The sequence below is a fragment of the Geotrypetes seraphini genome, chromosome 1 (genome assembly GCF_902459505.1).
Source record: "Geotrypetes seraphini chromosome 1, aGeoSer1.1, whole genome shotgun sequence".
In the NCBI taxonomy this organism is placed as follows: domain Eukaryota; kingdom Metazoa; phylum Chordata; class Amphibia; order Gymnophiona; family Dermophiidae; genus Geotrypetes; species Geotrypetes seraphini.
This window is the reverse complement of record NC_047084.1, coordinates 399,704,192-399,717,470: the sequence shown is the minus strand read 5'-3', so window position 1 is coordinate 399,717,470 and position 13,279 is coordinate 399,704,192. Positions and strand designations below refer to the sequence as shown.

Sequence of the window (13,279 nt, the reverse complement as noted above, 5' to 3'; positions counted from 1 at the left end):
CCCTCCCCCTTACCTTTGTGGCCAAGTCAAAATGATCTACCAACAATAAAATTTTAAAAACACAAAGCACGCTGTACGCAGAGAAAATGTTAATTATCATTTATATTCCGCGGGTTTTCAAAGAGGTCAAGGCAGATGACTTTATGCAATGTCACCTCAGTAACAACTATACAAAAATAGACAAATATTCCCCCTCCCTTTTTACTAAACCGCGATAGCGGTTTTTAGCGCAGGGACCTGCGCTGAATGCCCCACACTGCTCTTGAAGCTCATAGACTCCCTGCGCTAAAAAACGCTATTGCGGTTTAGTAAAAGGGGGCCATAGTGCAAAATATAGACAGCATATATAAATTCTCAAAACGGACACATTTTGATCACTAAATTGAAAATAAAATCATTTTCCTACCTTTGGTAATTTCATCAGTCTCTGGTTGCACTTTATTCTTCTGACTGTGCATCCAATATTTATTCCCTTTTTTCAGCCTCCTGTATGCTTTCTCTCCTCCAGACCTCATTCCCTCCCCAAACTTTTTCTTTGTTTCACTCTGCCCCCTTCTTTCTTTTTCTCTCTCTCCATACCCCCTTTCATTCTGTATGTCTGTCTTTCTCTCTCTCTCCGTGCCCCATTTTTCTTTGTTTCACCCAGCCCTCTTTCTTTTTTTTTTTTGCTCCCTGTCCCCCCTTTCTTTCTCCTTGCCCTCCCCTATGCCACCACCATTGGGAAAATGCTGCCACCGCCACTGGGGAATAGGCTGCCACTGCCGCTATCGGGAACAGGCCGGCGCCGAGTTCGCCCTGCTTCTCTTCCCCACGGGGCCGACCAACTCTCGCCACTCGACGTCAATTCTAACATCGGGGAGGACGTTCTGGGCCAGCCAGGCAGCGATTGGCTGGCCCAGAACGTCCTCTCCGTCATCAGAATTGACGCGGGTGGCGAGAGTTGGTCGGCCCCACAGGGAAAAGCAGGGAGAACTTGGCACCGGCCTGTTCCCAATGGCGGCGGTGGCACTCAAGTGCCTAAAGAGATGCAGTTTGCCAGCCTAGGGAGAACACTGGAGGGTGGCCAGTTGTGCACCCCCTTGGGGCGTAAAACCGGGGCAGACCTCCCCCACCCCCATCTTGGTATGCCACTGTCTGTACCTCACTCCCTCCCTATGACCAAAAATTCTCCTTTCTTCTATTCCCCGTGTACACAACCATCTCTTTCCCTCCCTTCCTCTCTCCCAAGTCCTTGCCTTCTGTGTCCAAAAACACATTCCCTCCCCCACCTCAGCATCTCTTTCCCTCCCTTCCTCTCTCCCAAGTCCATGCCTTCTGTGTCCAAAAACCCATTCCCTCCCCCACCTCAGCATCTCTTTCCCTCCCTTCCTCTCTCCCAAGTTCATGCTTTCTGTGTCCAAAAACCCATTCCCTCCCCCACCTCAGCATCTCTTTCCCTCACTTCCTCTCTCCCAAATCCATGCCTTCTGTGTGCAAAAACCCATTCCCTCCCCCACCTCAGCATCTCTTTCCCTCCTTTCCTCTCTCCCAAGTTCATGCTTTCTGTGTCCAAAAACCCATTCCATCCCCCACCTCAGCATCTCTTTCCCTCCCTTCCTCTCTCCCAAGTCCATGCCTTCTGTGTGCAAAAACCCATTCCCTCCCCCACCTCAGCATCTCTTTCCCTCCTTTCCTCTCTCCCAAGTTCATGCTTTCTGTGTCCAAAAACCCATTTCCTCCCCCACCTCAGCATCTCTTTCCCTCCCTTGCTTTCTCCCAAGTTCATGCCTTGTGTCCAAAACGCACTCCCTCCCCCTTTTGTGTTCCCCGTTTGTCTCCCAGCCCATCTTAGCAACTTTCTCAGCAAAATGTAGCTCGAGCCGCGTAGGCTTGTCTTCTATTTCCTGCCTTAGGAAGGCCTTGCAGCTGGCACGTGCAGGGCCGCCATCAGGGCAGTACTACCAGGGGGTGCACAGGAGAGAGAGCTGAACGGGGATGATGGGGGACCCGCGGGGTTAAATATAACTCGAGCCGCGAGGCTCGTCTTCTACTCCGACTGCCCTGCCGCGCACACATAGCCGATCGGAAATCTTCCCCGACTTCAGCGCTGACGGTCGGGGGAAGATTTCCGATCGACTGTGTGAGCTGCAGGGCAGTCGGAGTAGAAGACGAGCCTCGCGGCTCGAGTTGTATTTAACCCCGCGGGTCCCCCATCGTCCCCGTTCAGCTCTCTCTCCTGTGCACCCCCTGGTAGTACTGCCCTGATGGCGGCCCTGCGCGTGTCAGCTGCAAGGCCTTCGCGTGCCACAGTTGGCACGCGTGCCATAGGTTCGCCATCGCTGACCTAGAGTATGGAATCCAGAAGGGACGTAACAGAATGGAAGATTAGGTTTTTACCTTCGATAATCTTCTTTCTGTTAGTCCTTGTAGGATTTCATATGACCCAACCTCTCTGTGTAAGCTCAGTTGTTTGGAATCGCCTGCTTTCTTTCTGCCTCACTTTTTCTCCTTACAAGTTTCAGGATTTTCTAGCCAGTTGACAGATCCTGTGGGGAATTCGCCTTTCTGTGAGTATGCATCTTGCCGATAGCTGTTTCATGTGGTTGCTCGTTGGACACAGCAAGTCAGTTCTACTTTGTTAAGAACATAAGAATAGCCTTACTGGGTCAGACCAAAGGTCCATCAAGCCCAGTAGACCACTCTCATGGTGGCCATTCCAGGTCACTAGTACCTGGCCAAAACCCAATGTGTAGCAATAATCCCTGCTACCAATACAGGACAAGCAGTGGCTTCCCCCATGTCTTTCTCAACAACAGACTATGGACTTTTCCTCCAGGAACCTGTCCAAACCTTTCTTAAAATCAGCTATGCTATCTGCTCTTACCACATCCTCTGGCAACGCATTCCAGAGCTTAACTATTCTCTGAGTGAAAACAAAATTTCCTCCTATTGATTTTAAGAGATCTTCCCTGTAACTTCATCTAGTGTTCCCTAGTCTTTGTAATTTTTGATGGAGTGAAAAATCGATCCACTTGTACCCATTCTACGCCATTCAGGATTTTGTAGACTTCAATCATATCTCCTCTCAGCTGTCTCTTTTCCAAGCTGAAGAGCCCTAACCATTTTAGTCTTTCCTTTGAACCTTTTCTAGCGCCACTATTTCTTTCTTGAGCTTGAGAATTGAACGCTATACTCCAAATGAGGTCGCACCATGGAGCGATACAGGGGCATTATAACATTCTTAGTTTTGTTAGCCATCCCTTTTTTAACAATTCCCAGCATCCTGTTTGCTTTTTTGGCTGCTGCCACACATTGGGCGGAAGGTTTCATCGTATACAATGATACCCAGATCCTTTTCTTGGGCGATAACCCCCCAAGGTGGATCCTAGAATCCGGTAACTGTGATTCAGGTTATTCTTCCCAATGTGCATCACTTTGCATTTGTCCACATTAAGTTTAATCTGCCACTTGGATGCCCAGTCTTCCAATTTCCTAAGGTCCGCCTGCAATTTTTCACAATCCTCATGCATTTTAACAACTTTGAACAGTTTAGTGTCATCTTCAAATTTAATCACCTCACTCGTCGTTCCAATTTCCAGATCATTTATAAATAAGTTAAATAGTACCAGTCCCAGTACAGACCCCTGCCGCATTCCACTCTTTACTCTCTTCCATTGAGAAAAATGACCATTTAACCAATCTATCCGATAACCAATTCCTAATCCACAACTGGACTTTGCCACCAAACCCATGACTCTTTAATTTTCTTAGGAGCCTCTCGTGAGAACCTTTATCAGAAGTTTCTGAAAATCTAGATATATTATATCAATCGGCTCACCTTTATCCACATATTTATTCAAACCTTCAAAGAAGTCAAGCAAATTTGTGAGGCAAGATCTCCCTTGGCTGAACCCATGCTGACTCCGTCTCATTAAATCATCTTATCTATGTGTTCTTCAATATCTTCAAAATGTGTTGCATTTTGCCTATTTATTACTTGTTTTTATATTTTACAGAGCTAATCATAGCAGAAAATTATTTATGTTGCCGGGGAAGTTTTCCTGTGCCCCCTTATTTGTCATAGATTTGTTTCCAGTATTTGTCTTTGGGACTAATCTGTAAAGGGCTCTAATTCTCTCTCTGAGGTAGAAGGAGCACATGCTAAGAAAAGTATTTGGATTTCTGCAACATCCAGATTGCAGGAAGGGATTGAATACCTAGAGTATGGAATCCGGAAGGAACTAACAGAAATTATCAAAGGTAAAAACCTGTCCCAGCTTACTGCTGGACCACCAGGACTTAAAGGAGGCCTGCAGTGGACATCGGAGGCTGAGTGTGCAGAGCTGGGAAGGAAGGAAGAAGAGTTGGGTGTAATGGAAGGGCAATTGAATTTAAACCTCCCAGTTTATATTCGAGTGAACCTTTTTTCAACTTTTTTATGGGGGGGGGGAAGGTTACCTCTGTTTATAATCGGGTTGGTTTATATTCGAGTATATACAGTATTTATGTTGAGCATTTGGTATGCTGCCATTAACGGAGTATCATGGTGGTTTGTCATGTTTAAAAACTGTGATTGTACCATTGCATATTATGGAATTTAAGGTCACCAGGCAGAATGCAAGGATAACTAAAAAAAAAGATGGGCATTTTGACTTTTTTCCACCATATTTTTTCCACATTGATATTGTCCATTGGTTGTTTTATTTTCTCTTATTATATATTTAGGTGATACAAAAGCAGATGACAATGCAAACAAGGAAGCAGAAGAGAAACAAGAAGACAACCATGACTATCACAGAAGTGATGAACAAGTAAGAAATTCATAGGCACCATTATCTTTCTGGCTACTAATTTGGCAGCAATCCTCTAGTTCTCAGAACGATCCCTTCTACATATTGTCTTTACTCCTCAACCTTAGCAATTCGTGCAATTGACAGCCCATCAAATAAAACAAATTACTAGAACTACTTCAAAAAATCTTTTGAATGGGATAATAAGATCACCAAATACAATATAATACAGTATAATCAATCCTTTAGAAAAAATGTTAGACTTACCTATTTGATAATTCTTCTAAATGGAATTATAGTTCACTTTATATGTGTTGTCAAAAGGACACAAAAATCTAGACAGCAACCCCCTAAGTCCTTGCAGGAGGACCCAGCTTTGGAGTGTGAAGGGAGAGAGAGAAGAAACTCAAACTGGCACACAAAAGAATCAATCTAATATAATAAAGCCCTAAGCGCGCATGCACACTCCCACCTGCGTGCTCCCGTTTTCAGTGCGCTGTAGGGCACCGCAGGTAGGCTGTCAGCGGCTCTCAGCGGCTGCAGGCCGCGGCAGAAGATGGCTGAAGCCTATCATTCAATTCTTGGCAATTATAAAGGAACGGGGCAAAGAAACGTTTGGAACTGAAGGAGATAGACACAGAAAAGGAGAATTGACAAAGGGTTAGCAGAAGCAGAAAGATTCCAGCAGAGTTGAGAGAAATGATTTGTTGCTCATTGGGAAGGGAAAAAGATGGAGAGAAGGTCAAGGAGGACAGTTGTATGGTAAGAATAATAATACACATTGCTGATTGGCATAAGATAGCACACAGTAAATAAGCATAAAACTCTAAATGCAGGCAGGACTGTCACTGTCAAGGCTTCAGCTTGTGGTTTTGTCCCTGTCTTATCCAGCTAACAGATATAGAAGATTAGGAACACCTCAGCAAGAGGACGTAGAATAATAGATGGTAAGAGATAGTTGGGGAGAAAGACTGAAGAAGCAGGGAGATGCGGAGTATTAATTGGAAAATTGGGGAGGGGGAAGCAATGGTAAAGGACAGCTGGAGACGGTGGAGGCAGGTAATAGGACAGATAACTATTGAGGAGGGAAAAAAAAGGAAGTGGGGAGGGAAATATCACTGCTGCTGCTACACAGGGAAGTGGAGGGGGAGGGAATGCTGCTGCTGCACAGGAAAGTAGGGGGGGGGGGGGAAATGCTGCTGCTGCACAGGGAGCAGGGGAAAGAGACAGAAAGACAGAAAGCGGGAAGGAGAGAGAGAAAGAAAGATAGACAGCGGGAGGGGAGGGAGACAGACATATATTCTAGCACCCGTTAATGTAGCGGGCTTAAAGACTAGTATTGAATAATAAGCTTCAGGGAGATACTCTGGCCAGCCTAAATATGGCATTCAACCTAGATTGTATCAAAGAAATTCAGCAGCTCCTTGCCTTTTATTTAGATCAAAATTGAATAAGCAGTTATTAATCAACATGTCATCTGACACAATATGTCACCTGATAACAATACAATTATATAATCTGACCAGATGGTCCAAAAAGAATCTTCAACACAATAAATATCAATACCCCCCACTATGGAATCATGATGTTATGTGACCTTCATATTCTTAACATGCTTCTTTACTTTTTTTATGTCTCTTTACATTTTTTTTCATGTCAAAAAGATAACCAGCATCAAATCTGTTGTTATACTCTATAAAACTTGTGGGGTATAAAAAAGCTTCAGAATATGGAGCTTTCCACTCAATTTGGGTTTCATTCGTGAGTAACTCACTTGCTCCTGCTCATATCACAGGCAAAAAAAAATCCTTAAATTTATTATTTTTTATTTTATTATTTTTAATCTTTTTTCTTTTCTCATTCTTTTCTTATATTTAAAACTCAATACCTGCTTAATCCTTTGTTCTATCACAGCTATGTAACCCTATAGCAAAAATGTGTGATCTCAATACGAATTAACTTTGGCTCAAAAACTATCAATGATTTCAAAACCAGCAGTTCTACAACCATTTAAAGTTCAATCAGTTGTAGCGCTATTCTTTAAAGCATTGTATCAATAAACTTATCTTAAATCTTTCTCCAGTTTGCTCTTGAAAAGCCTTTTTCTTCTATCAGCTTACTCTGAATTCACCACTGCTGCATTATTATCAACCGACGCAGCCAGCATTTCGCGGAGTTTCTTTCACTCCTGCTGCATCAAGGAAACTTTCAGGCAGCAGTATTCTTTTCTGCATACTGTCACCTTTTCTGCATACTGTCACCTTTTCTGCATACTGTCACCGTTTCATTATTATCAATTTGAAAATATATTTTATCTACTTTATTTTCAAACTTGACTTTCCTCTGCCAGTTTTCTCAGACTCAGAGATGGTGCCGGCGTGTTTAAAAAGGCACTATGGAATCAAAAGTTGGACTTGCCTCCACTATGATTGGTTTATTAGCACTCATTTATCTGCCCAACATTGGTTACATCATCCCCTCTCGCATACATCTCATATTCAGATTCATCTTATGGAGATATGCTTTATCCCAGGACAAACAGGCAGCATATTCTCAACATATGGGTGATGTCAACCACAGAGCCCCGATGCGGACAGCTTGACAAGCAGACTTGCTTGAAGAACTTTTAGAAAGTCTGCAACTGCCGCACCGAGCATGCCCGAGTGCCTTCCAGCCCGACGTAGGGCACGCGTCTCCTCAGTTCTAAGTTTCCCCTCGTTTCAAAGCTTTGAGAGTTCTTAACTCGTGCCTTCTTTACACCGCAGCTCGTATATTTATTTTCTTTTATAGGGTCATTTGTGTATACGCATCAAAAAAAAGAATTTATTATTTTTTTCGTCGTGTCACGGCTGAGCCTACTTTGCGGCCTCAGCCTGCGGACTTCGATTTGGCCAAAGCCATTTTTCATTCCATGTCCTGGCCGGTCACAGGGGTTCAAGAAGTGTATCTGGTATCAATGCGCAATCTCTATCACTAACCCACATAAGTGGTATGTTCAGTGTTTAGGACCTTACCATCATCCGGAGTCCTGCGCCCGCTGTGCTACATTTCAAAATCAGACCCTTAAACAACGTCGTGTTCAAATTGAAAAAATTTTCGGGGCCATGGATCCAGCCAAATCCTCGACCTCGATTGTGTTGAAGTCTTCTACGGGGCTTAAAGCTTCAACTTTGACCTTGCTAAAGCTTCCTCAATGGGGAAGTCCTCATCCTCGGGGAAAAATCGTCTCCGGAGGGGCTATTATCCTCATTGTCTCCATCAGGTCAGATAGCTAAACCACTCCTTCAGGAGTCACAACCCATTCCAACAGAAACTTTGGTTGGACCGGTTGCTTCGAGGCTTCCAAAGAAGTAGGTCTCAAAATCGAAGAAGCACTCTTCTTCAAGGTCGTCTTCCTCGGAGTCTATAGCCACACCAGTTGTACCAGCTCCAGTGGTCTCGGTGCCAGCTTTGCAGTATATGTTGGAAACTATTCTGTATGAGGAGTTTGGTAACATGCTTGTCAAATTGACTCCTGTCTCAACCCTGCTTCCTGCAGTCCAGCCTGAGCACTCAGCAGTATTACAAGGAGTCAAGACCTTGAAAGTGCCTCGAGGTCAATCTGAACACTCTATACAAGGAGCCGAGTCCTTGCAAGTGTCTCGACCTCGATCTTCAACTTCCAGTCCTACCTCACAACATAAGGCATTGCCTTCTTCGAGGCACAGGGCGAGGACACCTCGACATTCCTCATCGAGGCTGGATTCGACTCGATCAATGCCTCGTTCTTCAAGGCATAGTTCATCTCCACACCATCTATCAAGGCATTTGTCTAGACCCAGGTCTTCTTCTCGAGGCAGACCTTGTTCATCAAGGCATGAAGACTTTTCAAGGCCACCAACTCCCTTATCAAGGAAATCTATTGTGGAACCTCATATTCGACAGCCACAAGATTCTTGCCAGTCGAGTTCTTCTCCTGTGAGATTTTCTTCACTGGCTTGTTCCTCAAAAAGAAAATGTTCTGCTTCCCCTCATTCCAGGAGTGAACTTTCGTCCACATCTTTGCCTATGGATTTAGATCTTCGCTACCAATATTCCAGAGAGGCTTCACCTTCTTTCTCTGCTATAAGGGGAACTTCGAGGGGCTCTCAGTCACCTTCACCTCAACAGGGTCATCCCTCTTATGATCCGATGTCCTTTACTAAGTTCCTATGTCAAATGAGTAAAGATCTCAACATTGCCTTGGAGTCTGATTCTAAATACTCTAAGAAGTATTTGGAAGAGCTGGGTATGCCTAATCCTCCTAGGGATTCTCTCAAATTACCCATGAATGGCATCCTTTGTCAGACTTTCAAGAGAAATCTGGATACCCCATATTCTATTCCTCTCACATGCTGGAAATTTCCACTCTTTCAAACTCAAAAAAAAAAAAAAAAGGAGGAGAGCTGGATCCAAGATGGCCGTGAGCTTGTTTGACTGAACAGACGCCTTGGGAATTTTGTCCGATTAAATCAAGAATTTCTACTGGTAGTGAGGGGAATTTTCTTCTCTCCTACCTGCAATGCCGAAGCGACGCGGGCGGAGCGCCGCTGCTGCCTTGTGACGAACCGGCGGAGTCCCTGTCGGCACTATTGAAGAAATCCTGAGGCGCATGTAAAATGTTCCTGGAACGTCAGTGAGCAGCCCACTGGAGACGCTGCGTATGAGTGGGTCGGCAGCAATTCTCCCTGGGCCGGATACATCTCTCAGCCCCGACCTTCGAGCACCTCCACCGCAACCCCGGATAACAAGTTCCCCGAGAGGTGAGGAAACCCCGGAGATAGGGTTGTTTCCACCACCAGAGGCAAGTCAGACATCGTTGGAGAGCTTAGAAGGAAGGGCACTTCAAGGAGAGAGCCCCTCCAGGAAACCGAAGACAGTTCCATCAGCGGGTGGAGGGATTACCCAGATGGAAGGGAAACAAGAGGAATCTTCAAGTGGTGAGCATTTTTTTCACTGGTCAAGTGCAAACTTTTCTCGAATCCCGTTATAAGATGGTTCATTGTAAAGGATTTGAGAAGTCTCAACTGTCCCATCAATCTCTTCTTGTGGAGTCTTCTTTAAAACGAACCAATCCTTCCAAAGTTTATGCCACAGTCCCTCCTGGCCGAGAGGGAACGAACCAATCCTTCCAAAGTTTATGCCACAGTCCCTCCTGGCCGAGAGGGAAGGACCATGGACAAATTTGGCCATCATCTATATCAAAATTCTATGATGACGAATCGGATTTTAAACTATAATTTTGTTTTCACACCCTATCTCAAGCATGCCTACTTTCTTCAAGTATCTCCCGAAACATTGGCTACCAGAGTTCCAGCATATGGATTCTACTCTAGGTCAACTTCACATGCATATGGTTCAGGCTGCATATGATGCTTTTGAAATGTCCTCCAGGGTCACTGCGTTCTCGGTGGCCATGCGCTGTCTAGCCTGGGAAATGAGCTGTTTGATGACTCCATTGAGGCAGCCACAAAGCGCTTGTGTGAGCATGGGAAATCATTTGTCTCTATAGTTAAACCGAAGCTGAAAAGTTATAGGCCTCCTCCATTTTATCAGAGGCGTTATCCTCAGAAGTCAGCACCTTATTCAAGGCTGCCTCCTAAGAAACAACAACAATGACAGCGTAAACCTTAGGCTCCTGCTGCGCCTAAGTCCACTCAGCCTTTTTGACCATCTAACACAGAGCATAACATCAATCTTTCTGCCTCTGTCTTCCTCTCTTCCCATTGGAGGTCGTCTCCATCATTTTTATTAACGATGGGAACTAATTACATCCGACCTCTGGGTCCTCACAATAATCAGGGAAGGTCACTCTTCAATTTTTTCAGGTTCCACCAAATCTTCCCCCAAGAGAGTGTCCTTCCAATTCGTCGCAGCTCACCCTTCTCCTTCAGAAAGCTCAAGCTCTGCTTCATCTCCGTGCCATCAAGGAAGTTCCTCTAGAACAGCAGAGCACAGGGTTTTACTCCTGTTACTTCCTTGTCCCAAAGAAGACGGGAGATCTATGACCTATATTGGACTTCAGAACTCTCAACAAATTTCTTGTCAAAGAAAAATTTTGGATGCTGTCTCTAGCATCCTTGTATCCCCTTCTGGATCACAATGATTGGTTATGCTCTCTGGATCTCAAAGAGGCTTACACTCATATTCCCATTCATCCAGCCTTCCGCAAGTTTCTCAGATTTTGAGTGGGAAATCATCATTTTCAATAAAGAGTACTACCTTTCGGCCTGGCATTATCTCCCAGAGTTTTCACCAAGTGCTTAGTAGTAGTAGCAGCAGCTTTGTGCAGCCATGGTCTTCAGGTTTTCCCGTACCTGGACGAATGGCTCATCAAAGATTCAACATCTCAAGGGTTATTGTAGCGACCCAACAGACTATTTGGTTCCTCCAAAGTTTGGGGTTCAAAATAAACTTTCCAAAATCCCAGCTACAGCCCTCTCAAAACTCACAGTTCATTGGAGCTGTACTGGAGGACTGTGAACTCAGATCATTCCTTCCTCAACAACGTCAGGATACTCTCATACAACTTTGTCACAAAGTGTTGCCCCTCATTTCACTCTTAGCGAGACACATGATGGATCTCCTAGGTCACATGGCCTTTACAGTTCACGTGACTCCTTTTGTCAGACTTCACCTCAGAATTCCTCAGTGGACCTTGGCTTCTCAATGGGAAACGGCTTCTGATCCTCTCAGCACATTGCAGTGACTCCTTCGTTCAAACAATCTCTCCATTAGTGGATGCTTTCTTCCAATCTCTCCAGATGTTTACTCCTTCAAACACTCCCTCATCAGAAGGTCCTCATGACAGATTCCTTGACCTACACTTGGGGGCTCATCTCGATGGTCTCCATACTCAAGGGCATTGGTCCAGCACAGATCGTTGAAGTCACATAAATCTGTTGGAACTCAGAGTGATTTTCAATGCTCTCAAAGCTTTACAGCATCTTCTTCACAATCAAGTAGTCCTCATTCATACAGACAATCAAGTAGCCATGTACTATGTCAACAAGCAGGGAGGAACAGGATCCCTTCCCCTTTTCAAGGAACCTCAGAAGATTTGGGATTGGGCAATTTTTCACAACATTTTTCTGAAAGCAGTCTACATTCAAGGAGAGAAAAACTTTCTGACGGACATTTTTTCTCAGTGGGGAACTCCTCAAATAGATCTTTTTGCATCTCCCCATAAGAACAAGCTGCCTCAGTTTTGCTCCAGAATATACTCTCCTCACCGCCTGCAGGAATGGATGAACAAATTTCTGTATGCGTTTCCTCCATTCCCTCTAATTCTCAAGATACTCGTCAAACTCAAACACAAATATGCCACCATGTTTCTGATAGCTCCTCGGTGGCCCAGACAATTGTGGTTCTCCCTTCTACTTCAACTCAGCAGCAGGGAGCCACTGCTTCTACCAGTTTTTCCGTCTCTGCTTACACAGAGTCAGGGATCTCTGCTTCATCCCAACCTGCAGTTTCTGCACCTGACAGCTTGGTACCTTTCAACGTAACTTCCAACCTACAGTTTTCTCAATCTGTAGCAGACATTTTAGAAGCTTCCAAAAAACCTACCACTAGACAATGTTACAACCAGAAATGGACTAGGTTTTCTACTTGGTGCACTCTTCATCACATGGAACCTCAGTCTACCTCCTTGTTTTCAGTTCTGGATAACCTGTTTCATTTATCTCAATCAGGCCTCAAATCAACATCCATTAGAGTCCATTTCAGTGCAATTGCTGCTTTCCATCAGCCCCTAGAGGGGAAACCCCTCTCTTCATCCTGTGGTTTCCCGATTTATGAAAGGACTTTTCAATGTCAAACCACCTCTCAAACCACCTCCAGTGGTTTGGGATCTCAATGTGGTTCTTGCTAGATTGATTAATCCTCCCTTTGAACCAATGTGTAAGGCTCATCTGAAATATCTCACTTGGAAAGTGGTTTTTCTCATTGCTCTCACGTCTGCTCGCAGAGTCAGTGAGCTACAAGCTTTAGTAGCGGACCCTCTTTTCACAGTATTCCATCATGACAAGGTGGTCCTCCGTACACATCATAAATTCTTACCAAAAGTTGTTTCAGAATTTCATCTCAATCAATCCATTGTACTTCCAGTGTTTTTTCCAAAGCCTCATTCTCACCCGGGAGAAACAGTTCTTCATACTCTGGACTGCATGCGTGCTTTTGCTTTCTACTTACTAAGGACTAAGCCACATAGATCTTCTCCTCAACTTTTTGTCTCCTTTGATCCAAACAGGTTGGGACATCCATTGTCTAAACAAACCATCTCGTTCTGCTATGTTCAGGCTGGACTGCATCTAGAGGGTCGAGTCATAGCCCATAAAGTTAGAGCCATGGCGGCATCTGTAGCTTTCCTTAGATCTACTCCTATTGAGGAAATCTGCAAAGCTGCCACTTGGTCCTCGGTTTATACATTCACCTCTCATTATTGTCTGGATTCTTTTTCCACTTTGGCTAGACAGTTTTACAAAATTTAT

General features: G+C 44.6%; 1 protein-coding gene across 1 annotated transcript in view; it reads left to right on the top strand.

The window, feature by feature from the left end:
- PCGF3 (polycomb group ring finger 3) overlaps positions 1-13,279 on the top strand; it is a 1,052,715-nt gene that overhangs the window by 884,308 nt on the left and 155,128 nt on the right. Inside the window, 1 exon segment of the mRNA XM_033918044.1 lies at positions 4,705-4,790. Coding sequence (XP_033773935.1) covers positions 4,705-4,790 — 86 coding nt within the window.